General features: G+C 42.3%; 1 protein-coding gene across 1 annotated transcript in view; it reads left to right on the forward strand.

The window, feature by feature from the left end:
* The first annotated feature begins 869 nt into the window (after nucleotides 1-869).
* slc36a4 (solute carrier family 36 member 4) overlaps nucleotides 870-27,895 on the forward strand; it is a 43,294-nt gene continuing 16,268 nt past the window's right edge. Inside the window, exons 1-11 of the mRNA XM_036557256.1 lie at nucleotides 870-994; nucleotides 1,132-1,215; nucleotides 7,257-7,350; nucleotides 13,356-13,446; nucleotides 13,584-13,672; nucleotides 14,969-15,064; nucleotides 18,622-18,706; nucleotides 19,516-19,776; nucleotides 20,575-20,673; nucleotides 21,509-21,678; nucleotides 25,177-25,346. Of these exons, the coding sequence (XP_036413149.1) occupies nucleotides 1,194-1,215; nucleotides 7,257-7,350; nucleotides 13,356-13,446; nucleotides 13,584-13,672; nucleotides 14,969-15,064; nucleotides 18,622-18,706; nucleotides 19,516-19,776; nucleotides 20,575-20,673; nucleotides 21,509-21,678; nucleotides 25,177-25,346 (1,177 nt within the window). The 5' untranslated portion in view covers nucleotides 870-994; nucleotides 1,132-1,193. The remainder of the gene's footprint in view (nucleotides 995-1,131; nucleotides 1,216-7,256; nucleotides 7,351-13,355; nucleotides 13,447-13,583; nucleotides 13,673-14,968; nucleotides 15,065-18,621; nucleotides 18,707-19,515; nucleotides 19,777-20,574; nucleotides 20,674-21,508; nucleotides 21,679-25,176; nucleotides 25,347-27,895) is intronic.

The following is a 27,895-nucleotide window of genomic DNA, read 5'->3' on the forward strand; positions in this document are numbered from 1 at the left end:
TTTATGCTTTCATTTATAATCAGATTTTAATTGCAGCCCACGTGGCTAAATTTAATTAACTTTTTAGCCACTTTTTGGAAACATTTTTGAGAGTTCTGTTTAGAGGAAGTCGGTTTTGGACATTAATGGGTTTAACAGCCGGTAAAACATTGGTGTGTAGATTAAAATACAACAAATACAAATGAATTTAACAGCAGTTTAACATGCAGTCTTAAAAAAGATGGTTCTTCAAGGGTTCTTCAGTAAAGACAGTGGACCTATATAGAACCATGAACACTCAAAGAAGCATTGATTAAAGGGTTCTTTGCATCATTAAAGGGTTCTTCAGATTGCTGAAGAATGTGTTGTATATGGTTCTATGCAGCACCTAAAAGGGTTCTGCTATTGTTACGATGTCAAGCTTGTATACAAAAGCAGAACCCTTTTCAAAAAGGTGCTATATAGAACCATATAAAACACGTTCTCATGGTCCGTGGCCCACCAACACCCTGGGCAGTCAGTGGACCCTGGGCAATCAGAGGCCCATGGGTTTTGGACCCTGGGCAGTCAGAGACCCCTGGGAAGTGGACCCTGGGCAGTCAGAGACCCATGGGAGGTGGACCCTGGGCAGTCAGAGACCCCTAGGCAGTGGTTCCTGGACAGTCAGCGCCCCTGGGCAGTCAGCGACCCCTGGGCAGTGGTGCATGGGCAGTCAGAGGCGCTGCCCCTTTAAGAGCCGCGCTGCTCTGTAATTCCTCTGCGGCCCCTTTAAGGAGGTGATGACGTTCTTCGCGTATTTTGTCGATGCGGTGCGCAGGTCGCGAGCTGCCGGATACGAGCGTACGCGTCCAAAGCGCGAGCGCCGCCGAGACCCGAGATCCTGTCCCGCAGCCACGTCGCCGCGCCAGAGACCCGCGTTGAGGGAGCTCGAGCGCTTCCGGTCCAGACGGGTCCGTGATTCTCGCGCGCTCCCGGTAGGCAGGCTGCGATCGCGCGGGATCTGTTTCAGCGCGAGGTAAATGCAAATGACAGTCATTGATGCAAATCAGCGGTGAGTCCAGATACACACTGAACCGCAGATTACACTGAGAGTGTGTGTGTGTGTGTGTGTGTGTGTGTGTGTGTGTGTGTGTGTGTGTGTGTTTTGGACAGAGGTGCACAAGGCGCACGCGCACGGTCACGACACGTCACACTGTACAAATGACCGACAGAAGATGGGATCAACAGAGCAGCTCGGTATATCAATACCTCTCTCTCTCTCTCTCTCTATAGACTCTCTCACTATCTCTCTCTGTAGACTCTCTCTCTCTCTGTAGACTATCTCTCTCTCTATAGACTCTCTCTCTTTCTGTATAGACATTCTTTCTCTCTCTCTGTATAGACATTCTTTCTCTCTCTCTGTATAGACATTCTCTCTATAGACTCTCTCTCTCTATCTATACACATTCTCTCTCTCTATTGACTCACTCTCTCTCTCTCTATACACGTTCTGTCTCTCTCTAGATATTCTCTCTCTCTAGACTCTAGATATTCTCTCTCTCTCTCTCTAGACTCTCTCTATAGACTCTCTCTCTCTGTATAGATTCTCTCTCTCTCTCTCTCTCTCTCTCTCTCTCTCTCTAGACATTCTCTCTCTTTCTCTATAGACTCTCTCTCTCTCTAGATATTCTCTCTCTCTCTCTCTCTCTCTCTCTCTCTCTCTCTCTCTCTCTCTCTCTCTCTCTCTCTCTCTTTGTTCAGCACATTTCAAATGGAATTTTTCACTAAGTGTCCACTTTATTAGAAACACCTCCCTTATATCTCCACTGTCTGTGTGTACAGTTACAGTCCGTAGTCCGTCTGTTGCTGTACGGTGTATCAGCCCCTCCACCCCATCAATCACCGGTCAGTGTCTGACCACAGGGCCGCTGTCTTCCTGATGTTATGTTGGTGTCTGACCACAGAGCCGCTCCCAGCCCCGCAGAGACACCGATGTGTGTAAAAACACTCACACCAGCATCACACACAATGCCACTGTCAGGGTCACTGCTGTGCTGAGAGCGGCTCTGAGGTCAGTCAGTGACCAGTGATGAGGGCTAGAGAAGGGCTGGCCCATGAGGATGTTTGATTTGGCCCACTTTAAAGAAACCGTAACCCGCTCGCCCACTGAGAGGTCAATACTGTATTTATACTGTTCTGTAGAACTGACCACTCTCCTGATTACAGTCCTGTCTCTGTTAGTGTAAACATCTTCATTTGGATATTGTTTTCGTATTTTTGGCTCTCGGCCCACTTTATTCCCCCTGAGACATAAAGTTAGGGCACCCCTGGACTACAGGATGACCAACACACTGTCCATCTGCAGATCACATACCATCTCTCACTGAACACCCAGTGAGGTGGAGCTACAAGAGAGGGTTTCTGATAAAGTGGACAGCTTAGGCAGTTCTGTCTGCTTTTTGTGCTGTTGTCTACTCTGTGTACTGTAGTGTACTCGAATGTACTTTGTGGTGCACTTCAGTGTAAACTTAGTGTATGTTTGTAGTGTATTGTGCTTTATGTACTTTAGTGTACTTTATGAAGTGTAGTGTACTTAATGTTTGTTAGTGTACTTTATGCAAATTAATGCACTTTGTGTAGTATACTGTACTTTACGTACTCTAGAATATTTGGGTAGTTTAGTATACTTTCTGTAATTTCATGTACTTTAATGTACTTTAAATAGTTTAGTGTACTTTTGTGTACTTTGTGTACTTTTATAGTGTACTTTTTGTAATTTTGTGTACTTTATGCACTTTAGTGTACTTTAAATAGTTTAGTGTACTTTATGTATCTGCATTGTCCTACAAACAGTCTAAATCAGAAGAACTGTGCCGATGCTCCTGTGGCCTGTCTGTCTGTGTGTCTGTCTGTGTGTCTGTCTGTCTGTGTGTCTGTCTGTGTCTGCGTGGTTTTTTTGTATTCTTTTTGTAGCTGCTGTTCTGGCCTCGTTTTGGACCAGTTCTGATGACCATTTTATCAGTGCACACAGGGCAGTGACCATTTTGAGTCCTGCAGGTGCAGCAGAGGTGCAGATAAAGGGCAAAAATAGAAGAGAAAGAGAGGGAGAGGAAAAAGGAGGTACAGAAAAAAGACAGCAAATTAGTATAATGAGAGACAAAGAGAGAAAAGGGAGAAAAAGGGTGAAAGGATTGAGAAGAGAAAGAAAGAGGTGAGACGAGAGGCAGAGAGGAAAGAGAGCGTCAGGTGTAGCAGATCAGCACAGCGTGAAGAACCCGTTTGTGTTCATATTTAGCTTTGACTCTTTAGCTCGGCCTCACTTCACCGCTGCAGCCCCGAGGCTGTCCATTCTGATACGGGAAATGATGATAGGGGGATGTTGTGAAAGCAGCAGTTGGACCCCACATATAGTCGATCAGCCAGGATGCGTTTGGTGTCTGAAGTTTGCCTTTTTTACTTTTAGCACTGGAGCTACGAGGCTAATGTAGCTAACAAGTAATGGAATCCTATACTGCGCCAGTTAGCGTGATGCTAACTGCGTAAACCATCACAAACTCACCTCAGACTGTGTGGTGTTCATTAATCTCTAATAGACCTGATTATGTGGTTTCTGACACTGTATGATATATTATGTATGAAAATGGACTAAAGTAGGTAACATAATGTAACGTTTTTAGCATGTATGCTAGCATAATTACGCTAGTTTTTTTGCTTATATAGCGTTTTTAGCATGTATGCTAGCATAATTACGCTAGTTTTTTTGCTTATATAGTCACTCTCAAGAAAAACTATGGCTTTGCCCGACTACATATGATTCTACATAACTGTAAACAACAGCATAGTGTATCGCAACGACAGTAAACCAGTGTTAGCTACTAACAGTAATAGACAATAAAATTGTTAATCGCAATTACGTACCTGATTAACCGTCAGCCAAAATTTCATGATCGGCCCAGCTAGCAAGTAAGACAGCTAAATAGCCAGTTTGGCCACTTTGGGCCTTTAACAGTTAATAGATGTAGGACAATGAAAGAAAGTTAAACTGTTAAGCGCAATTATTTGCTAAGGCAATAAGCCACGAGAGGCTGTGCGTTACTGTGGTTATACCACAGGGAAGGGTGTTGTTAGGCACGGCGCAGAGTAAAGCAGTAAAGCAAACTCCCTCCCTGTGATAAAATCACTGTAACGCACAGCCTAAAGTGGCTCATTGCTTTTATAAAGCAGCGGCCAACATAAAATATGATAAAATACACAATTTTTCAAAAAAATGTAAGTTATTTTTAATAATAATTGACATAAACAAGTTTTCCGCCAAGAAACTTAGTTTCTTTAGAGTGTGGTATCGCTGCCAAGCAACCGTGGAAGCTGAAGGAGGAGAACGTTCGGTCGCCCATCGCAGATGTAGATCAGCTTCAGCCTTTTTTTGAGTTTCCCTCAGGAGAATTTCACACTTTCTCCCCTCGTACCCCACATATAGTCGATCAGCCAGGATGCGTTTGGTGTCTGAAGTTTGCCTTTTTTACTTTTAGCGCTGGAGCTACGAGGCTAATGTAGCTAACAAGTAATGGAATCCTATACTGCGCCAGTTAGCGTGATGCTAACTGCGTAAACCATCACAAACTCACCTCAGACTGTGTGGTGTTCATTAATCTCTAATAGACCTGATTATGTGGTTTCTGACACTGTATGATATATTATGTATGAAAATGGACTAAAATAGGTAACATAATGTAACGTTTTTAGCATGTATGCTAGCATAATTACGCTAGTTTTTTTGCTTATATAGCGTTTTTAGCATGTATGCTAGCATAATTACACTAGTTTTTTTGCTTATATAGTCACTCTCAAGAAAAACTATGGCTTTGCCCGACTACATATGATTCTACATAACTGTAAACAACAGCATAGTGTATCGCAACGACAGTAAACCAGTGTTAGCTACTAACAGTAATAGACAATAAAATTGTTAATCGCAATTACGTACCTGATTAACCCTCAGCCAAAATTTCATGATCGGCCCAGCTAGCAAGTAAGACAGCTAAATAGCCAGTTTGGCCACTTTGGGCCTTTAACAGTTAATAGATATAAGGACAATGAAAGAAGGTTAAACTGTTAAGCACAATTATTTGCTAAGGCAATAAGCCACAAGAGGCTGTGCGTTACTGTGGTTATACCACAGGGAAGGGTGTTGTTAGGCACGGCGCAGAGTAAGGCAGTAAAGCAAACTCCCTCCCTGTGATAAAATCACTGTAACGCACAGCCTAAAGTGGCTCATTGCTTTTATAAAGAAGCGGCCAACATAAAATATGATAAAATACACAATTTTTCAAAAAAATTTAAGTTATTTTTAATAATAATTGACATAAACAAGTTTTCCGCCAAGAAACTTAGTTTCTTTAGAGTGTGGTATCGTTGCCAAGCAACCGTGGAAGCTGAAGGAGGAGAACATTCGGTCGCCCATCGCAGATGTAGATCAGCTTCAGCCTTTTTTTGAGTTTCCCTCAGGAGAATTTCACACTTTCTCCCCTCGTACCCCACATATAGTCGATCAGCCAGGATGCGTTTGGTGTCTGAAGTTTGCCTTTTTTACTTTTAGCGCTGGAGCTACGAGGCTAATGTAGCTAACAAGTAATGGAATCCTATACTGCGCCAGTTAGCGTGATGCTAACTGCGTAAACCATCACAAACTCACCTCAGACTGTGTGGTGTTCATTAATCTCTAATAGACCTGATTATGTGGTTTCTGACACTGTATGATATATTATGTATGAAAATGGACTAAAATAGGTAACATAATGTAACGTTTTTAGCATGTATGCTAGCATAATTACGCTAGTTTTTTTGCTTATATAGCGTTTTTAGCACGTATGCTAGCATAATTACGCTAGTTTTTTTGCTTATATAGTCACTCTCAAGAAAAACTATGGCTTTGCCCGACTACATATGATTCTACATAACTGTAAACAAGGGCAACGAAAGAAAGTTAAACTGTTAAGCGCAATTATTTGCTAAGGCAATAAGCCACGAGAGGCTGTGCGTTACTGTGGTTATACCACAGGGAAGGGTGTTGTTAGGCACGGCGCAGAGTAAGGCAGTAAAGCAAACTCCCTCCCTGTGATAAAATCACTGTAACGCACAGCCTAAAGTGGCTCATTGCTTTTATAAAGCAGCGGCCAACATAAAATATGATAAAATACACAATTTTTCAAAAAAATTTAAGTTATTTTTAATAATAATCGACATAAACAAGTTTTCCGCCAAGAAACGTAGTTTCTTTAGAGTGTGGTATCGTTGCCAAGCAACCATGGAAGCTGAAGGAGGAGAACGTTCGGTCGCCCATCGCTGTACACTGCGGTCATTTCATTAAGTTTTTGTCATATAATAATGAACATATGATATCACAGCACTGTTTAATGCAAAACCTTCGCTTTATAAGTACGTTTGGTCCAAATCACCACCGCGAGTCTTATTTAGCACCAATCCAGTGGCGCCACTCTTCTCACACTGGGGCTGAATCTCAAATGGCTCCCTGCTCCCTACATAGTGCACTACATAGGAGTTCCTGGATCCTGCAGCCCAATAGTGAATAACACAGCTAAGAAACAGTCATTTGAGACTCAGACACATCCACACTTGATAAATGATGCACTGTTTGACTGTAGAGGCTAGAATGTCTAAACTTTCATAGCTAGAACACTATTTAGGGAGTACGGAGCCGTTTGGGGTTCAGCCTGGGTTTGACGCGACTTCTGACTGAAGTGTGAAAGACATTCAAGTGATATTTTTAGACTTTTATACTGCAGTTCTGTAGTTAATCATATTGTAAGTGCTTTAATTCCAGCTTGTGATATTAATGATGGAGCTGTTTTGGCTGTTTTAGCCTGTTAGCCAGCTGACCAGCCTGGTTCTAGATAAGAACGTAAGCTGTCAGCTGCTCAGTTATGATTTCATGGTGTAACATTGGTGCTTTCAAAAAGCTACGTTTTGCTCTTCTGCGTGAAAACACAGAAAAGAGTCTCCACACTGAGGGTCAGTTTAGAAAGCTCTGTCTTCACTGACCTCAGAAACGCTGTAGTGGTCAGGAGGCCTGGTCACCCTCAGCACATTTATGATAGAGATCGTGTGTTTTGTTATCGTGGTGTGTAGTGAGCTGATTCGCCGTTCGTTGTGTGGTGTCAGCACTGTCTGCGTTTACTGGTTCTCTGTGTCTGACCGTGTCTGACCGTAAAGTGGTCCGCTCAGTGCAGTGGTGGTGGACTGTTTTGACCGTTTGACCCCTGCCCTCTGTCCCTGAGCAGATATGGAGGTAATGACGCCGCTGATGGAGGAGGAGGGAGGGGACGAGAACTCGGACGAGGAGAGCGAGCCCAAGCAGCAGCCACGCGGCATCACGTGAGTTTGACCTTTCACCTTTGACCTCTGACGTCCTGGCTTTAATAGCTTCCCTCCCCCACCAGGAGGGGGCCAACTGACAAACTGAGAGGAGAAACTCAAAGTGATTGGTTGCCATAAATGGAGCAGGAGTCTGATTGGTCAGGGTTAAATGGAGCAGTACTCTGATTGGTTAGAGTTAAATGGAGCAGTAGTCTGATTGGTTAGGGTTAAATGGAGCAGTAGTCTGATTGGTTATGGTTAAATGGAGCAGTAGTCTGATTGGTTATGGTTAAATGGAGCAGTATTCTGATTGGTTAGGGTTAAATGGAGCAGGAGTCTGATTGGTTAGAGTTAAATGGAGCAGTAGTCTGATTGGTTAGAGTTAAATGGAGCAGTATTCTGATTGGTTAGGGTTAAATGGAGCAGTAGTCTGATTGGTTATGGTTAAATGGAGCAGTAGTCTGATTGGTTATGGTTAAATGGAGCAGTAGTCTGATTGGTTAGGGTTAAATGGAGCAGTACTCTGATTGGTTAGGGTTAAATGGAGCAGTAGTCTGATTGGTTAGGGTTAAATGGAGCAGGAGTGATTGGTTAGGGTTAAATGGAGCAGTACTCTGATTGGTTAGGCTTAAATGGAGCAGTAGTCTGATTGGTTATGGTTAAATGGAGCAGTAGTCTGATTGGTTATGGTTAAATGGAGCAGTAGTCTGATTGGTTATGGTTAAATGGAGCAGGAGTCTGATTGGTTACGGTTAAATGGAGCAGGAGTCTGATTGGTTAGGGTTAAATGGAGCAGTACTCTGATTGGTTACGCTTAAATGGAGCAGTAGTCTGCTTGGTTAGGGTTAAATGGAGCAGTACTCTGATTGGTTAGAGTTAAATGGAGCAGTAGTCTGATTGGTTAGGGTTAAATGGAGCAGGAGTCTGATTGGTTAGGGTTAAATGGAGCAGTAGTCTGATTGGTTATGGTTAAATGGAGCAGTAGTCTGATTGGTTATGGTTAAATGGAGCAGTACTCTGATTGGTTAGGGTTAAATGGAGCAGGAGTCTGATTGGTTAGGGTTAAATGGAGCAGTACTCTGATTGGTTAGGGTTAAATGGAGCAGTAGTCTGATTGGTTAGGGTTAAATGGAGCAGTAGTCTGATTGGTTAGGGTTAAATGGAGCAGTAGTCTGATTGGTTAGGGTTAAATGGAGCAGGAGTGATTGGTTAGGGTTAAATGGAGCAGTACTCTGATTGGTTAGGCTTAAATGGAGCAGTAGTCTGATTGGTTAGGGTTAAATGGAGCTGTAGTCTGATTGGTTAGGGTTAAATGGAGCAGTAGTCTGATTGGTTACACCTAAATGGAGCTGTAGTCTGATTGGTTAGGGTTAAATGGAGCAGGAGTGATTGGTTAGGCTTAAATGGAGCAGGAGTCTGATTGGTTACGGTTAAATGGAGCAGTAGTCTGATTGGTTAGGCTTAAATGGAGCAGGAGTCTGATTGGTTACGGTTAAATGGAGCAGGAGTCTGATTGGTTAGGGTTAAATGGAGCAGTACTCTGATTGGTTATGGTTAAATGGAGCAGTACTCTGATTGGTTAGGGTTAAATGGAGCAGTAGTCTGATTGGTTAGGGTTAAATGGAGCAGTAGTCTGATTGGTTAGGGTTAAATGGAGCAGGAGTCTGATTGGTTACACCTAAATGGAGCTGTAGTCTGATTGGTTATGGTTAAATGGAGCAGTACTCTGATTGGTTAGAGTTAAATGGAGCAGTAGTCTGATTGGTTAGAGTTAAATGGAGCAGTAGTCTGATTGGTTAGGGTTAAATGGAGCAGTAGTCTGATTGGTTAGGGTTAAATGGAGCAGTAGTCTGATTGGTTATGGTTAACTGGAGCAGGAGTCTGATTGGTTAGAGTTAAATGGAGCAGTAGTCTGATTGGTTAGGGTTAACTGGAGCAGTATTCTGATTGGTTAGAGTTAAATGGAGCAGTAGTCTGATTGGTTAGAGTTAAATGGAGCAGTATTCTGATTGGTTAGGGTTAAATGGAGCAGTAGTCTGATTGGTTATGGTTAAATGAAGCAGTAGTCTGATTGGTTATGGTTAAATGGAGCAGTACTCTGATTGGTTAGGGTTAAATGGAGCAGTAGTCTGATTGGTTATGGTTAAATGGAGCAGTAGTCTGATTGGTTATGGTTAAATGGAGCAGTAGTCTGATTGGTTAGGGTTAAATGGAGCAGGAGTGATTGGTTATGGTTAAATGGAGCAGTACTCTGATTGGTTAGGGTTAAATGGAGCAGTACTCTGATTGGTTAGGGTTAAATGGAGCACTATTAATCATATCTTAATCTTTATGATGAGCTGAGCGTCTGGAACTCATCAATAAGGGCTGCGATGACAGAACAGATCAAATTACACTACATGTGTGCAGCAAGCAAGAGAAACCGACTCAGTGCTGCCCCATAGTGGACGGGATGTGCTAGTGCGCACTCATGTCTGATCATTTTAGTGAACGAAATAGTCATAAACAATCAGACTCCTGCTCCATTTTGCCGTAACCAATCAGACTACTGCTCCATCTAAGCCTAACCAATCAGACTACTGCTCCATTTACTGTAACCAATCAGACTACAGCTCCATTTAGCCATAACCAATCAGACTACTGCTCCATCTAAGCCTAACCAATCAGACTCCTGCTCCATTTACTGTAACCAGTCAGACTACAGCTCCATTTAGCCATAACCAATCAGACTACTGCTCCATTTACTGTAACCAATCAGACTACTGCTCCATTTAGCCCTAACCAATCAGACTACTGCTCCATTTAACCCTAACCAATCACTCCTGCTCCATTTAACCCTAACCAATCAGACTACTGCTCCATTTAGCCCTAACCAATCAGACTACTGCTCCATTTAACCCTAACCAATCACTCCTGCTCCATTTAACCATAACCAATCAGAGTACTGCTCCATTTACTGTAACCAATCAGACTACTGCTCCATTTAGCCATAACCAATCAGACTACTGCTCCATTTAACCCTAACCAATCACTCCTGCTCCATTTAACCCTAACCAATCAGAGTACTGCTCCATTTAACCCTAACCAATCAGACTACAGCTCCATTTAACCCTAACCTATCAGAGTACCGCTCCATTTAACTCTAACCAATCAGACTACTGCTCCATTTAACCCTAACCAATCAGACTACTGCTCCATATAGGCGTAACCAATCAGAGTACTGCTCCATTTAACCCTAACCAATCAGAGTACTGCTCCATTTAACCATAACCAATCAGACTACTGCTCCATTTAATCATAACCAATCAGACTCCTGCTCCATTTAACCCTAACCAATCAGACTACTGCTCCATTTAACCCTGATCAATCAGACTACTGCTCCATTTAGGCGTAACCAATCAGACTACTGCTCCATTTAACCGTAACCAATCAGACTACTGCTCCATTTAGGCGTAACCAATCAGACTACTGCTCCATTTAACCGTAACCAATCAGACTCCTGCTCCATTTTACCCTAACCAATCAAAGTACTTCTCCATTTGACCATAACCAATCAGACTACTGCTCCATTTAACCATAACCAATCAGACTCCTGCTCCATTTAACCCTAACCAATCAGAGTACTGCTCCATTTAACCCTAACCAATCAGACTACTGCTCCATTTAACCCTAACCAGTCAGAGTACTGCTCCATTTAACCATAACCAATCAGAGTACTGCTCCATTTAACCCTAACCAATCAGACTACTGCTCCGTTTAACCCTAACCAATCAGACTCCTGCTCCGTTTAGCCGTAACCAATCAGAGTACTGCTCCATTTAACCCTAACCAATCAGACTAGTGCTCCATTTAACCCTAACCAATCAGACTCCTGCTCCGTTTAGCCGTAACCTATCAGACTACTGCTCCATTTAACCCTAACCAATCAGACTACTGCTCCATTTAACCCTAACCAATCAGACTACTGCTCCATTTAACCCTAACCAATCAGACTACTGCTCCGTTTAACCCTAACCAATCAGAGTACTGCTCCGTTTAGCCGTAACCAATCAGACTACAGCTCCATTTAAGCGTAACCAATCAGAGTACTGCTCCATTTAACCCTAACCAATCAGACTACTAATTGGTTAGGGTTAAATGGAGCAGTAGTCTGATTGGTTAGAGTTAAATGGAGCAGTAGTCTGATTGGTTACGGTTAAATGGAGCAGGAGTCTGATTGGTTATGGTTAAATGGAGCAGTAGTCTGATTGGTTAGGGTTAAATGGAGCAGTAGTCTGATTGGTTAGGGTTAAATGGAGCAGTAGTCTGATAGGTTACGGCTAAACGGAGCAGGAGTCTGATTGGTTAGGGTTAAATGGAGCACTAGTCTGATTGGTTAGGGTTAAATGGAGCAGTACTCTGATTGGTTACGGCTAAACGGAGCAGGAGTCTGATTGGTTAGGGTTAAACGGAGCAGTAGTCTGATTGGTTAGGGTTAAATGGAGCAGTACTCTGATTGGTTATGGTTAAATGGAGCAGTACTCTGACTGGTTAGGGTTAAATGGAGCAGTAGTCTGATTGGTTAGGGTTAAATGGAGCAGTAGTCTGATTGGTTAGGGTTAAATGGAGCAGTACTCTGATTGGTTACGCTTAAATGGAGCTGTAGTCTTATTGGTTACGGTTAAATGCAGCAGGAGTCTGATTGGTTAGGGTTAAATGGAGCAGGAGTCTGATTGGTTATGGTTAAATGGAGCAGTAGTCTGATTGGTTATGGTCAAATGGAGCAGTACTTTGATTGGTTAGGGTTAAATGGAGCAGTACTCTGATTGGTTACGGTTAAATGGAGCAGTAGTCTGATTGGTTACGCCTAAATGGAGCAGTAGTCTGATTGGTTATAGTTAAATGGAGCAGTAGTCTGATTGATCAGGGTTAAATGGAGCAGTAGTCTGATTGGTTAGGGTTAAATGGAGCAGGAGTCTGATTGGTTATGATTAAATGGAGCAGTAGTCTGATTGGTTATGGTTAAATGGAGCAGTACTCTGATTGGTTAGGGTTAAATGGAGCAGTAGTCTGATTGGTTACGCCTAAATGGAGCAGTAGTCTGATTGGTTACGCCTAAATGGAGCAGTAGTCTGATTGGTTAGGGTTAAATGGAGCAGTAGTCTGATTGGTTAGAGTTAAATGGAGCGGTACTCTGATAGGTTAGGGTTAAATGGAGCAGTAGTCTGATTGGTTAGGGTTAAATGGAGCAGTACTCTGATTGGTTAGGGTTAAATGGAGCAGGAGTGATTGGTTAGGGTTAAATGGAGCAGTAGTCTGATTGGTTAGGGCTAAATGGAGCAGTAGTCTGATTGGTTACAGTAAATGGAGCAGTAGTCTGATTGGTTATGGCTAAATGGAGCTGTAGTCTGATTGGTTACAGTAAATGGAGCAGTAGTCTGATTGGTTAGGCTTAGATGGAGCAGTAGTCTGATTGGTTATGGCTAAATGGAGCTGTAGTCTGATTGGTTACAGTAAATGGAGCAGTAGTCTGATTGGTTAGGCTTAGATGGAGCAGTAGTCTGATTGCACTAGCACATCCCGTCCACTATGGGGCAGCACTGAGTCGGTTTCTCTTGCTTGCTGCACACATGTAGTGTAATTTGATCTGTTCTGTCATCGCAGCCCTTATTGATGAGTTCCAGACGCTCAGCTCATCATAAAGATTAAGATATGATTAATAGTTCAGCTCCAGTCTTACCTATAAAACATGGACTAAAGTGCATCTCATAGCTTTAAACAGTAACAGCCACATCTCTCTCTCTCTCTCTCTCTCTCTCTCTCTCTCTCTCTCTCTCTCTCTCTCTCTCTGTTCTCTGTCTCTGTCTCTGTCTCTCTGTCTCTGTCTCTCTCTCTCTCTCTGTTTCTCTGTCTCTGTCCCTGTCTCTCTGTCTCTGTCTCTCTCTCTCTTTCTGTCTCTCTGTCTCTCTCTCTCTGTCTCTCTCTCACTCTCTCTCTCTCTCTCTCTCTCTCTCTCTCTCTCTCTCTCTCTCTCTCTCTCTCAGGTTCACTCAGACGTTGCTGCACCTGTTAAAGGGGAACATTGGTACAGGGCTGCTGGGATTGCCGCTGGCAGTGAAGAATGCTGGGATAGTGGTGGGTCATTTATAATAGATACTGATTGTTGATTTATAATAGATACTGAATAATTTAGTTTCTGAATCCTTATCTCTCTCTCTCTCTCTCTCTCTCTCTCTCTCTCTGTCTTTCTCTCTGTCTCTCTCTCTCTGCAGTTGGGTCCAGTGTGTTTGGTGGTGATGGGTGTGGTCTGCGTCCACTGCATGCACGTCTTGGTGACCTGCAGCCATCAGCTGAGTGAGAGGTGAGACTCTTCAATACTGTTCTGATCTGCACTCATTTTTCATCCCTCATTCCTTCCATAGACTCCCATTCATTTTCACCTCCACACAAGTCCTATTGTTTCTTTTCCCAACAGCCACCAAACTGCATGTCCTCACTCAGGGCAGGTCCTCAGACTCTACTGCACAGCCATACTGACCCGCACTCCTCTATTTGTCGCTTTCTCATCCCTCGTTCCTCACATAGACTCCCATTCATTTTCAACAACATCTAGCAACCACTTGGCAACCCCCTTACACCATAGCTACCTCCCAGCAACGCCTTAGCAACGACCCTTATACCATAGCAACCACCTAGCAACACCTTTGCAACCAATCCTTATACCATAGCAACTGCCCAGCAACACCTGAGCAAACAAACCTTCAGGAAATGCACTTTTCAAGTTATAATATTTATCTTTTTGGTCGATTTTGCTGCGACAGAATCTAAACCATATTTTAGGAGCTGTTTTGCTAATAATATCTTAAAATTATTAACCACCAAGTGAGCAATCAGACCATGCCAGCTCTCAGGAAATAAATAACACATAGAATAAGAGTATCAGAACTCAATCTAGTGTGGCTAATAAAAAATGTTCACAGTAAAAGTTACAGCACCACCTTAAAAATGTTTAAAATGTTTTTTTATCTTTTTATCTAATGAACGAGTAAAAGTTCTAGCAGTGCCTTTATTATTATTTTTTGTGTGTGATAAATGTATATGAGCTGTGTTAAATTAGAACATTGATACTTCTTGTCAGAATAAAGTCGACTCCCAACGAGGTGCATCATTGAAAAATTAAAGTCTTGATCTTGTTGGTCTGTAATGTGTTTTGGAATGAAAGCCTTTATGTCTTTATGTCTTATGTCTATAATTATATTCTGAATGTGTCTGAAAAACTGGGTCACTTACTGTTAATCTATCAACAACTACAGAGAGAGAGCGGGAGAGAGAGAGGGAGAGAGAGAGAGAGCGGGAGAGAGAGAGAGAGAGAGGGAGAGAGAGAGAGAGCGGGAGAGAGAGAGAGAGAGAGGGAGAGAGAGAGAGAGCGGGAGAGAGAGAGAGAGAGAGGGAGAGAGAGAGAGAGAGAGGGAGAGAGAGAGAGAGCGGGAGAGAGAGAGAGAGAGAGGGAGAGAGAGAGAGAGAGATTCAATTTGAATTCTAATATTTTGTTTACATGTAAGAAACAAAAAGAGAATGTTAATTATGAAATGTGCTTGTGTAATAGGATTCTCTCTCTCTCTCTCTCTCTCTCTCTCTCTCTCTCTCTCTCTCTCAGGTTGAAGAAGTCTCCCCTCGGCTATAGCGACACGGTGGCTGTTGCCATGGAGACAAGCTCCTCCCACTGCCTGAGGAAAGGTGCTCATTTTGGGAGGTGAGCTATATCCCATCATGCTCTTCACCACCATGACTTCCCTGCCAGCTTGTGTCTTCTATACATGTGTGTCTGTGTCTGTGGGTGTCTGTGTGTGTGTCTGTGGGTGTCTGTGTGGGTGTCTGTGGGTGTCTGTAGGTGTCTGTGTGTGTGTGTGTGGGTGTCTGTGTGTGTGTCTGTGTGTGTGTCTGTGGGTGTGTGTCTGTGGGTGTGTGTCTGTGGGTGTGTGAGTGTGGGTGTGTGAGTGTGGGTGTCTGTGTGGGTGTGTGTCTGTGTGGGTGTGTGAGTGTGGGTGTGTGAGTGTGGGTGTCTGTGTGGGTGTCTGTGTGTGTGTCTGTGGGTGTGTCTGTGGGTGTGTCTGTGTGTCTGTGTGTGTGTCTGTGTGTGTGTCTGTGTGTGTGTCTGTGTGGGTGTGTGGGTGTCTGTGTGTGTGTGTGTCTGTTTGTGTTACTGTGGGTGTGTCTGTGTGTGAGTGTGAGTGGGTGTCTGTGTGGGTGTCTGTGTGGGTGTCTGTGTGTGTCTGTGTGAGTGTGAGTGAGTGTGAGTGGGTGTGTGTGGGTGTCTGTGTTTGTGGGTGTCTATGAGTGAGTGTGTGTGTGTGTGTGTGTGTTAGTGAGTGGGTGTGTGTGTGTTAGTGAGTGGGTGTGTGTGTGTTTGTGTGAGTGTGTGTGTCTTTGTGTGAGTGTGTGTGTCTGTGTGTGAGTGTGGGTGTCTGTGTTTTTGGGTGTCTGTGTGTCTGTGTGTTAGTGAGTGGGTGTGTGTGTGTGTCTGTGTGTGAGTGTGGGTGTCTGTGTTTTTGGGTGTCTGTGTGTCTGTGTGTTAGTGAGTGGGTGTGTGTGTGTGTCTGTGTGTGAGTGTGGGTGTCTGTGTTTTTGGGTGTCTGTGTGTCTGTGTGTTAGTGAGTGGGTGTGTGTGTGTGTGTTGGTGTGAGTGAGTGTGTGTGAGTGAGTGTGTGTGGGTGTGTGTGTGTGTTTGTGTGTGTGGGTGTCTGTGTGTTAGTGAGTGTGTGTGTGTGAGTGAGTGTGTGTGTGTGTTTGTGTGTGTGGGTGTGTGTGTGTGTGTGTGAGTGTGTGTGAGTGAGTGGGTGTGTGTGTTAGTGAGTGGGTGTCTGTGTGTGTGGGTGTCTGTGTGTTAGTGAGTGGGTGTCTGTGTGTGTGGGTGTCTGTGTGTTAGTGAGTGGGTGTGTGTGTGTGTGTGTTTGTGTGTGTGGGTGTGTGGGTGTCTGTGTGTGTGTGTGTGTGTGTGTGTTAGTGAGTGGGTGTGTGTGTGTGTTTGTGTGTGTGGGTGTGTGTGTGTTAGTGAGTGTGTGTGTGTGTTTGTGTGTGTGGGTGTGTGTGGGTGTGTGTGGGTGAGTGTGTGTGTGTGTGTGTGGGTGTGTGGGTGTCTGTGTGTGTTTGTGTGAGTGAGTGGGTGTGTGTGTGTGTTTGTGTGTGAGTGAGTGGGTGTGTGTGTGTGTGAGTGAGTGGGTGTGTGTGTGTGTTTGTGTGTGTGGGTGTGTGGGTGTTAGTGAGTGTGTGTGTGTGTGTGTGTGTGTGTTTGTGTGTGTGGGTGTGTGTGTGTTAGTGAGTGTGTGTGTGTGTGTGTTTGTGTGTGTGGGTGTGTGTGTGTCTGTGTGTACCTCATTGAAAAACTGAATGCAGCGCTGAAACACTCCTTATGACTTCAGCGTGAGTGGGCGGAGCTAAACTGCTGCACGGCTGAATAGGTGGATTTATGTAAATGAGTTGGTTCTTGTGATGTCGCAGAAACAAATTAAAAACAGCTCAGTTTTTACAGATGAACTGTCTGATCTGTATGAGTTGAATCGTTAACTGTGTTTACATGGAGGAAGTTTAGTTCCGACAGCAGCGATATGCAAAACTCAAATCAGACCCCAGAGGTTTAGTACGAGTGGGTAGCCTGTGTGGAGGGCGACAGGGAGCCGGTGGAACCGGAGCGCCGGTCGGCCACAGTTCTTCCCGGTTGGGCCCTCTGAGTCCTGAGGGCCGATATCTGCGCCTGAGTGAGTTTATTCATTAGAGAGGAAAATAAAACGCCCTGCAGACTCAGAGCTGTAATAAAGACGTCTGCCTGAATATCACGGAGCAGCTATTTTATTTATGCTCACTTCAGACTGACTGGGTTCATTTACAGAGTCTGTAATTAAGTTTAGACCTTAATCAGCTGATTAATTAAGAAACCTTTAAAAGTAAACGGCTTTTAACGATTTCTGACAAGTTTCTCCCGATTCAGAGTCGTCTAATATGATCTCATTACACAGAAACACGTTTTAATAAATCTTTACGGCTGTTCTGAGTGTTTCTAATCATTTTCACAATAAAAGTTCTAACAGTGTCTTTAATATTACACATTCTTTGTGTTTAATGAAAATGTACACAATAAAAGTTACAGAAACAACTTTAAAATATTTTTCTTCCGTGTATCAAGGGAAAATGTACACAATAAAAGTTCTAACAATGTCTTTAATATTATTTTTAGTGTCTGATATGATTTTCCATAATACAAGTTTTAACAATGCATTTAATGTTACATCTTTTATGTGTTTAATGAAACTTTCCACAATAAAAGTTCTAACAAGGCCTTTAATATTATGCCTTTTAGTGTCTATGATTTTCCATAATAAAAGTTTTAGCAGTGCATTTAATATTAGATCTTTTATATGTTTAATGAAACTTTACACAATAAAAGTTTTAGCAGTGCCTTTAATATTCCATCTTTTTTGTGTTTAATAAAACTTTCCACAATTAAAGTTCTCACAGTGCCTTTAATATTGTACCTGTTTAGTGTCTGATATGATTTTCCACAATAAAAGTTTTAGCAATGCATTTAATATTACATCTTTTGTATGTTTAAAGAAAATTTCCGCAATAAAAGTTCTAGAAACGCCTATAATATTACATCTTTTTTGTGTGTAATAGAACTTTCCTCATTAAAAGTTCTAACAAGGCTTTTAATATCATACCTTTTCAGTGTCTGTAATTTTCCATAATAAAGGTTTTAGTAGTGCATTTAATATTAGATCTTTAATGTGTTTAATGAAATTTTCCACAATAAAAGTTCTAGCAGTGCATTTAAGATTACGTCTTTTATGATTTCAATGAAACCTTCCACAATAAAATTTCAAGCAGTGGTTTTTTTAATACTACAATTTTACTGTTTCATTAAACAGCTTTCCATAATAAAAGTTCTAGTTCTGCTTTTATTATTACACCTTGTCAGCGTCTGATATACACTTCCATAATAAAGGTCACAGCAATGCCTTCAAAATCCTTTCTCTGTATCTTTTGTACAATAAAAGTTTTAGTAATGCCTTTAATATTACTTAATATAACAAATTTCCTCAATAAAAGTTCTAGAAAAGCTCTTAATATTATTTTTGTATCTAATAACATTTTCAACAATAAATGTTCTACCAGTGGCTTTAAAATCACTCTTGTGTTGGAAGATCTCTGGCAGCTCCAGTGATGATGTCCTTTTATCTTTTTCTTTATTGGGCAGTTTTTCTCTCTGTTTTTTCTTATTTCTCTTAATGTTTTCATCATCGTTTTCCTTTTCAGACACTTGGTGAACTTCTTCCTGGTTTTGACCCAACTGGGCTTCTGTAGTGTTTACTTTGTCTTCCTGGCAGAAAACATTAAGCAGGTAAACACTCTGGTCCAATCACAATCCATCCTTACACATAAACAAACAGGTAAACGCGCTTGTCAAATCACAGTCCAGCCTTACAGATAAACAAACGGGTAAATGCGCTTGTCCAATCACAATCCAGCCTTACAGATAAACAAACAGGTAAATGTGCTTGTCCAATCACAATCCGACCTTATATGTAAACAAACAAGTAAACATGCTCGTCCATTCACAATCCAGTTTTATCCATAAATAGGTAGATATGCTCATCCAATCACAGTCCAGCCTTACACATAAACAAACAGGTGAACATGATCGTCTAATCACAATACAGCCTTACACATAGAGAAACAGGTATACGCGCTTGTCCAATCACAATCCAGCCTTACACATAAACAAACAGATAAATGCGCTCGTCCAATCACAGTCCAGCCTTATAGATAAACAAACAGGTAAAAACTCTTGTCCAATCACAATCCAGCCTTACACATACCCAAACAGGTAAATACGCTCGTCCAATCACAATCCAGCCTTATACATAAACAAACGGGTAAACGCCCTCGTCCAATCACAATCCAGCCTTATAGATAAACAAACGGGTAAACGCCCTCGTCCAATTACAATCCAGCCTTACACATAGACAAACAGGTAAACACTCTCGTCCAATCACAATCCAGCCTTACACATAGACAAACAGGCAAACACTCTCGTCCAATCACAATCCAGCCTTATACATAGACAACCGGGTAAACACTCTTGTCCAATCACAATCCAGCCTTAAAGATAAAGAAACAGGTAAACTAGGCCTGTGTTTGTGTGTGCAGGTGGTGGAGGGTCACCGTCTAAACTCTACAGCAGCAGCGCCGGTGATGACGCTGTACTCTAACAGCTCAGAGGGGGGCGGTACTGATGCTGCGGTTTCCGGGGCAATGATGCTGGACCAGCGGGTGTACATGCTCTTCCTGCTGCCCCTCCTCATCCTCGTGTCCTTCATCACTGACCTGAGGAGCATGGCCGCCCTCTCGGCCGCTGCCAACGTCTGCATGGCCATCAGCCTGGTGCTCATCTTCACCTACATCCTCCACGTGAGTCTGTGCTGCGGGTTACTGCCATAATAATAACATCCAAACAACAACAGCGATAATGATAAATTCTTTGTTGTTATTAATATGTAAGTAATAATACTCTCTTTTTTATTAGTGGTAGTATTATTGTTGTTATTATTACTATGAGTCGTATTTATAAAGCAGCTTGACTACATTAAACACAAAGTGCTAAACCACCAAATATGTAAAATATTGACTTGGGGCTTAAAAAAAAAGAACAAAACTATTTGTAAAGTTTGTGTTATAAATATGAATGATCTTTAAAGAAAAATACAAACTGGCTAAAATAGTAATCAGCAGTAATAAAATGACATAAAAATGTTGAAGGTGGAGAGTGAGAGAGTGAGAGAGTGAGAGGAGTGATGGTGAGTAAAGTGCAGCAGCTTCAGGGCAGAAACACCAAACACACAAAGTAAAGCATTAGATGTTCTTCAGCATCGTCCAGGGACACGGTGAGCAGAGGAGCTGTCCTGTTAGCTTTAAAGGGCCCAAATCATAGAAAACTAAGGTCATTCCTTTTTTCCTCCACAGCTTCACTGTGAAAGAGAGATTTTGTTGCTGCATAAATTCTTCTACTCCTCTTAAATAAGTTGTAAATTATTTTATTTTATTTTATCTGAAGAACATTTTATTCATTAAAACAAATCTTCAAATTCAGTTCCAAAAATGTCTGTAATGAGAATCAAATGGAGTAGAATCAGAAAGAAAGGGAGAGCTTCCCTTTGATAAATCATGAGGAGATCAATACTGCGGTGTTGTGTGTGTTGGTGACTGTAGGATGTCGGAGACCCCCGGCAGCTCCCGTTCGTTTCCACTTGGAGTAAATTCCCCTTCTTTTTCGGGACGGCCATCTTTGCTTTTGAAGGGATCGGAGTGGTGAGTGTTATCATCTGTATGGGTTTTGTGTATATATATATATATATATATATATATAATGTATATATCGCTGCTGTCTGAAGAAAACCTTGTATCTCCATCAGTTTATGACATAATTTGAAATTGCCTGTTGTTCTTTACATTGTGTGTAAATTTCATGATGAATGGACCAAATGAAATGACCTAAAATGACTTGGAAAACTTCTGGTTCCATTGACTTACATTAAAAGTAAAGTAGGTTTTTTCCTTCTTCTGTAAAGTTTTCCATTTTAGAGATACAAGGTTTTCTTCCAACAACAGCGATATCTATATAGATAGATAGATAGATAGATAGATAGATGGATGCACCAGTAGTATAAAGCCTAGCTCTCTCCCTGGCATGAAAGAGAGAGAAGAATGCTGTCCTCCTGGAATTCGAATTAGAGAGCAATATATATCATTTTTGGCCAAAATGGTCAAATTAAATGTTTTGCTGATTTGACGTCCTTAACAAACTAAAATACTTAAATATGCCATTTTTTCTGCAACTTTTTTCTGTAGTGCAATTTGTGCTTATTTCCTACGTTTAACATATTAAAAAAAATACAAAAAAAATACAAATAAAAAAGCTAATTTGGTTTTATTTTGTTGCAAACAGTGATTCTAAACTTTTAAACAGTGGTTCCAAACTATTTTGTGAACATTTCATGATGATTGCACCAATAAAAATGTTCCAAAATGACTTAAATGGGCTAAACTCTTTAAACTTACATTAAAAGTTGAGAATATTTTCATGTGTGTGTAGAATATATGTGTGATTTTGACGTCTGACTTTTATTCTGTAATTGTTCTGCAGGTGCTTCCTCTGGAGAACCAGATGAGGGAGCCGAAGCGCTTTCCTCAGGCTCTGGACATCGGCATGGGCATCGTCATCATCCTCTACGTCTCCCTGGCGACGCTCGGCTACCTGCGCTTCGGCGACGACATCAAAGGGAGCATCACGCTCAACCTGCCGCACGACACCTGGTGACCATAGCAACCACAGTAAACCTGAACCCAGACCCTCCAGCTGTGTCTTACCTCAGTTATTTTCATTTTGAAGTTATAGGGAGTGTTTCGGCCTGTTTTTGAGTGAGACCCTCTCATACAGGGTAGCCAATCAGAGCAGAGCTCATTTGCATATGTCAGACTTAAAGTGACAGTGACAAAAAAGCAGCCTGTTGTTTTTTTTAAGGTGTGAAATAGGCTGGAAATGGTCATAAACATGAATTCTGACATAAAAATATCAATAATGTTATTAGTGGACCTCCAGGGAAACATAGCATGTCAGAATAAAGCAGGATACGAGCCCTTTAATATAAAATTACAGCTTCATTTTGTCATTGACAGCAGTAACTGAGACCTCTGAGGGTTAAAGCTTTAGTCCACATGACTTGCGTCTCATGTTTCTCGCTCTGTCTTTGATCATTTGGCAGCACCTGTCTTGTTAAACCAGATAAAAGGTCTTAAGTAGAGCCGCTTTATTGACGAGCTCTGATTTATACGCCGTTTAGCAGAGATTCTCTCCTGGCTGCCGCCTTTACCTGAGCTTAAAATCCATCTGTTCATTTTTAATCCGCAGAGCCCTAAAAGGAGGGATTCCTCTCAGGATCTGTTGTCGGTTTTATGTATCTTGAGAAAAAAAAAGCATCAGACTTATATTAAAATAATAATACTAATGTTACGATGCATTTTTTTTAGTTATTTCGAATGTGTCGCAGCATTTTCCTCCATGTCTTCAGGCGCTAAATGACCGTAATGGGCGAATAACCTCGCATATGAAAGGGAAATACACAGATCTGTGCAAAAGTTTGAGCACCTCAGGTCAAATTACATGTTGATTTTTATTCATCTTAAAATGCATAAAACATAAAATATAACATGCCACAACTTTGGCACAGACCACGTCTTACTGGGGGGGCTAACTGGCTAACAATTAGCGTGCTAATGCTAAGACTCTCTTCTTTTTTTTTTCACTGGGTCCCCGAAGAGAAAGAGGGAAAAAACAGTCAAAGCTGGTGTAGCATGCTAAGTGTTAGCCATTATTTTTTAATTGTGTACATACAGTAAAATCAATTTATTTTTTAATTTATTTTTCATCTTCTCTATAGAAGATGTGTTGACTTATTTTTGCTAAGTAAATCAACAAAAACATTAATAAGACTAGGGTGCTCAAACCTTTGCATATAAAGTGCATTAATCACATATATTAAAGTGAAGGTGGCCCAAAAACGTTTTGCGTTTAATGTACTTTAGTCTTTTGAATACAGTTGTGAATGAAATAATAGATTTGTAGTCTCCTACAAAAAATTAATAAATAAATAAATAAAATATGCTTTTTTTCCTGTTTGAACCTACTTAAGAGTGTAACTAAGACTTTCTTAAAGTGATAGTTTGATATAAAATAAAACTAGTTGCCCAGTTTACCCCAAATCGATCAGGCAAGACGCGTTTAGTCGCTAAAGTTTACTCCTTTAGCTTTTGCACTCTGGGCTACGATGCTAAAGTAATGTAGCTAACAGTTAGCATGATGCCTGTACCCTCATTTGCCTCAAACTCATGTGGAGGTGTTTATTAATCTCTAATAGGCCTCTTCATGTGGTTTCTGACCCTGTATGACACACAATTATCTATAAACATGGACTGAAGTGCGTTAGCATAAAGCTAAAAACATTAGCAGCAGCCTGAAGCGAAGCCTGAATTCTGGCTGTGCTTTTGTGTAAAGACTCAAACTTTGACCACTAAGTTTTTTTTTGGTATGATTGATTTGATTTGTTCACTGTGAGGGAACGTTTGAGAGGTTCTCTTGTTTTTCTGAAGCACTTTTGTGTGAAGTCTGTCTCTCCTGAGATCCTTCTTCACTGTTTTGCTTGGGAAAGTCTGAGCGAGTCCGATCCCCTCCGGACCCCTCTGAAGAGCTACCGGAGATCGAGCGGCGCTGTTAAATCTGATTCATGAGCCCGGTGTAGTGAGGATATTAGCCAGGGCTTCAGAGCTAATGTGCTTTTAATGTGAGTCAGAGCGCCGGAGTCCCTCCGGCTGAATCTGCTCCGCTGAACTGCAGAACGGTGGCTTTTATTGGTTCTGCGTCGTGAATGAATTTGTTGAGCAGCGTTTCCTCGTGTATAACGATGAAAGGATCAGATAATGCGCTAATTCAGGCACATTAGAGTCTTACAACAACAATGAAGGTGCTAGCTAACCGCTAACAGCAGCAAGAGCACCATTAGCATTAGCTTCCATTGTTAATTCTCCTCTATCTTTGCTAACACTTTCATTTGAAGCTATAGTTCACACAGTGGACACTAGAGTCACTGTGTTGATTTGTTAATGGACGCTTTAACAGGTCCATCTCCTCATTTCTACACTCACTGTCCACTTCTTTAGCTCCACTGATCACATAGTTTCACTCTGTAGTTCTACACTTACAGACTGTGGTCCATCTGTTTCTCTGCACCCTGTTCTTCAGTGGTCAGGGCCCCCATGGACCCTCATAGAGCAGGTACTATTCGGGTGGTGGATCATTCTCAGCACTGCAGTAACACTGACGTGGTGGTGGTGTGTTAGTGTGTGTTGTGCTGGTACGAGTGGATCAGACACAGCAGTGCTGCTGGAGTTTTTAAACACTGTGTCCACTCAGTGTCCACTCTATTAGACACTCCTACCTTGTCGGTCCACCTCGTAGATGTAAAGCCAGAGACGATAGCTCATCTGCTGCTGCACAGTTTGTGTTGGTCATCCTCCAGTCCTTCATCAGTCACAGGACGCTGCCCACAGGGACGCTGTTGGCTGGGTATTTTTGGTTGGTGGACTATTCTCAGTCCAGCAGTGACACTGAGGTGTTTAAAAACTCCAGCAGCGCTGCTGTGTCTGATCCACTCAGACCAGCGCAACACACACTAACACACCACCACCACGTCAGTGTTACTGCAGTGCTGAGAATGACCCACCACCCAAATAGTACCTGCTCTGCCCTATTTCTTTTTTTATTATGTAGATTCCGTATGAAATATAATCTGATATAACTGCAGTTGATTGAATTAGTCACAAATATTAATGTATTGGTTGCATTTCTTTGTAAACCATTAGTTCAAAATAAGTAAACTGTTTTCTTTAAGATGTAAACAGAGTCATTCAGAGTGGTTTGGTGTGCAACGCTCCACTCTAGAGAGTCAGAACTGTTCACAGTGGTGGTGATAGGAACCAGACGTCCACCTCTAAAAGCTCCCTCACAGAAAGTTACTACAGTAAATGGTTATGAATTCACTGCCTGATGACTGAGACACTGTTTTACGGTAGTTTTGAGAAGATTTTGTCCTTAAACTCCATTCATGGTGGAGGGATACATGCAGGGCGCTGTGAGGCAAAATAGTCCCCAAAGAAAACGTATTATTTCAGATTTTCCACTATTTTCCATCATCAACATTCCATATAAACTCAGAAGACTCGTGTAGGTTCACTGGTGGTGTCTGATTGTGTCTGCAGGTCTAATCTCCTGGTGAAGGTTCTCTACTCGTTCGGCATCTACGTGAGTTTCGCGGTGCAGTTCTTCGTCCCGGCGGAGATCGTGGTGCCGGCGGTCTGCGAGCGCGTGTCCGAGCCCTGGAGACGACTTGCTAACCTCTGCACCCGAACGCTGCTCGTCATTGTCACCTGTGAGTGGAGCACACACACACACACACACACATATACACACACATATACACACACATATATACACACACACACACATACACACACACATATACACACACACACACACATACACACACACATATACACACACACACACACACATATATACACACACTGGGCGACGAGAGAGGTGTGTGTGTTTGTGTGTGTGTGAGAGAGAGAGAGAGAGAGGGAGAAAAAGAGGAATAAAAAAAGAGTTTGGAAATGAGAAAGGGGAAAAAAGAGAAAGAAAAGAGGGAGAGAAAGAGAAAAAGAAAGATGGAGAAAGGAGAGAGGGAGGGAGAGAGATAGAAAAGAAAGGGAGACAGGAAAGGAGAGAGATAGAGAATTAAACAGGGAGAGAGAGAAAAGAAAGGAGGGGTAGAAAAGAGAAAAGAGAGAGTAAAAGAAAGGGAAAGAGAGGGATAGAGATAGAGAATAGAAAAGAGAGAGAGGGATAGAGAAGAGAAAAAAGGGAAAGAGAGAGATGGAGAGTGTAGAAAAGGGGAGAGAGAAAAGAGGGAGTGAGAGAAAAGGGAAAAGAGGAATATAGATAGAGAATAGAAAAGAGGGATAAAGAGAAAAAGGGAGAAAGGGATAGAGAGAGTATAGAAAAGAGGAAATGAGAGAAGAAAGGGAGATAGAGGGATAGAGTGAGAATACAAAAGAGGGAGTGAGAAAAGAAAAAGAGGCATAGTGAATAGAAAAGGGAGGGAGCAATAGAGGTAGAACAGAAAAGATGGAGTGAGATCTCTTTCGCTCTCTTGCGCTCTTTCTCTGTCTCTCTCTTTCTCTCTCCTCTCTTTCTCTCTCTCTCTCTCTCTCTCTCTCTCTCCTCTCTTCCTATTTCTCTCTCTCTCTCTCTCTCTCTCTCTCTCTCCTCTCTCTCTCTGTAGTGCAGTCTGATGTTCTTTAGCCCTGCAGGCAGAAAAGAACAGAGAGAACCAGAGAAACCATAGTGAGTTGTATGTACCTGGTACATGCCAGAACGACAGGATGAGTAAGAGAACGATAGAACGGGTTTGTGAATGACAGGGCACATCATAGAACAACAGAACAGGGTTGAGAGCGACAGAGTGGGTTAGAGAACGACGGAACGAGTGTAAAAATGACAGGAGTGCTTTGAGAGCTACAGAGTAGGATTGAGACTGACAGGATGGGTTTGTGAACAGCAGAGTGGAGTTCAGGAATGACGGCACAGGTTCGAGAACGACAGGAAGGGTTTGAGAACGACAGAGCAGGTTCGAGAACGACAGGAAGGGTTTGGGAAGGACAGAACGGCTTCAAAAATAACAGGAAGGGTTCAAATTTGATAGGAAGGGTTTAGGTATGACAGCGTCGGTTTAAGAAGAACAGGAGGGGTTCAGGAATGACAGCGCGGGTTCGGAAAATACGGGAAGGGTTTAGGAATGCCAAGGTGCTTTGCCACCACACGGGTTTGAGAACAACAGAGTGGGTTCAAAAACTACACAGTGGGTTCGTGAATGACAGGAAGGGTTTGGGAATGACCAGAAGGGTTTGGGAATGACAAAGCAGATTTGAGAATGACAGAGTGGGTTAAAAATGACAGAAAGGGTTCAGGAATGACAGGAAGGGTTCGGGAATGACCAAGCAGGTTTGAGAATGACAGAGTGGGTTAAGCATGACAGGAAGGGCACAGGAATGACAGGAAGGGTTCGAGAACAACAGAAAGGATTTAAAAACAATAGGAAGGGTTCAGAAACGACAGAGCAGGTTTGAGAACAACAAGAAGGTTTTGGGAACAACAGAGTGGGTTCGGGGATGACAGGAAGGGTTCAGAAATGACAGGAAGGGTTCGGGAATGGTAGTAAGGGTTTGGGAACGACAGTACAGATTTGAGAATGAAGAGTAGGTTCGAGAACAACAGGAGGGATTTAAGAATGACACAGCAAGTTTGAAAATGACAGGAAAGGTTTGGGAATGATAGAGCAGGTTCAAGAACAATAGAAGTGTTCAGGAACAACAGCGCAGGTTTGGAAAGGACAGGAAAGCTCAGAGGAGGTTCAGGAACAACAGAGTGAGTTCAGGACAATGGCAAGGGTTCGGGAATAACAAGAATGACAGGAAGGGTTTGAGAACAACAGAAAGGATTCAAGAACAATGGGAAGGGTTCAGAAATGGCACAGTGGGTTCAGGAATGACAGAGCAAGTTCAAGAATGACAGGAATGGTTTGGGAAGGACAGGAAGGATTCAAAGACAATGGGAAGGGTTCAGAAACAGCACAGTGGGTTCAGCATCGACAAAGCAGGTTTGAGAACGAAAGAAATGGTTTGGAAAGAACAGAGTAGGTTCAAAATTGACAGTAAAAGGGTTAGGAATGATAGGAATGGATCAAGAATGACCGGAAGGGTTCGGGAATGACAAAGTGGGTTAAAGTGGGTTTAAGAACAACAGGAAGAGGTCGGGAATGACAGAGTGGGTTCAAAAATGATAGAAAGGGTTCGGGAACAACAGTGTGGGTTTGGGAACAACAGAATGGGTTCAGGAATGATAGAGCGGGTTCAAAAA

This window comes from Colossoma macropomum, unplaced genomic scaffold (assembly GCF_904425465.1).
Source record: "Colossoma macropomum unplaced genomic scaffold, Colossoma_macropomum, whole genome shotgun sequence".
NCBI lineage: Eukaryota > Metazoa > Chordata > Actinopteri > Characiformes > Serrasalmidae > Colossoma > Colossoma macropomum.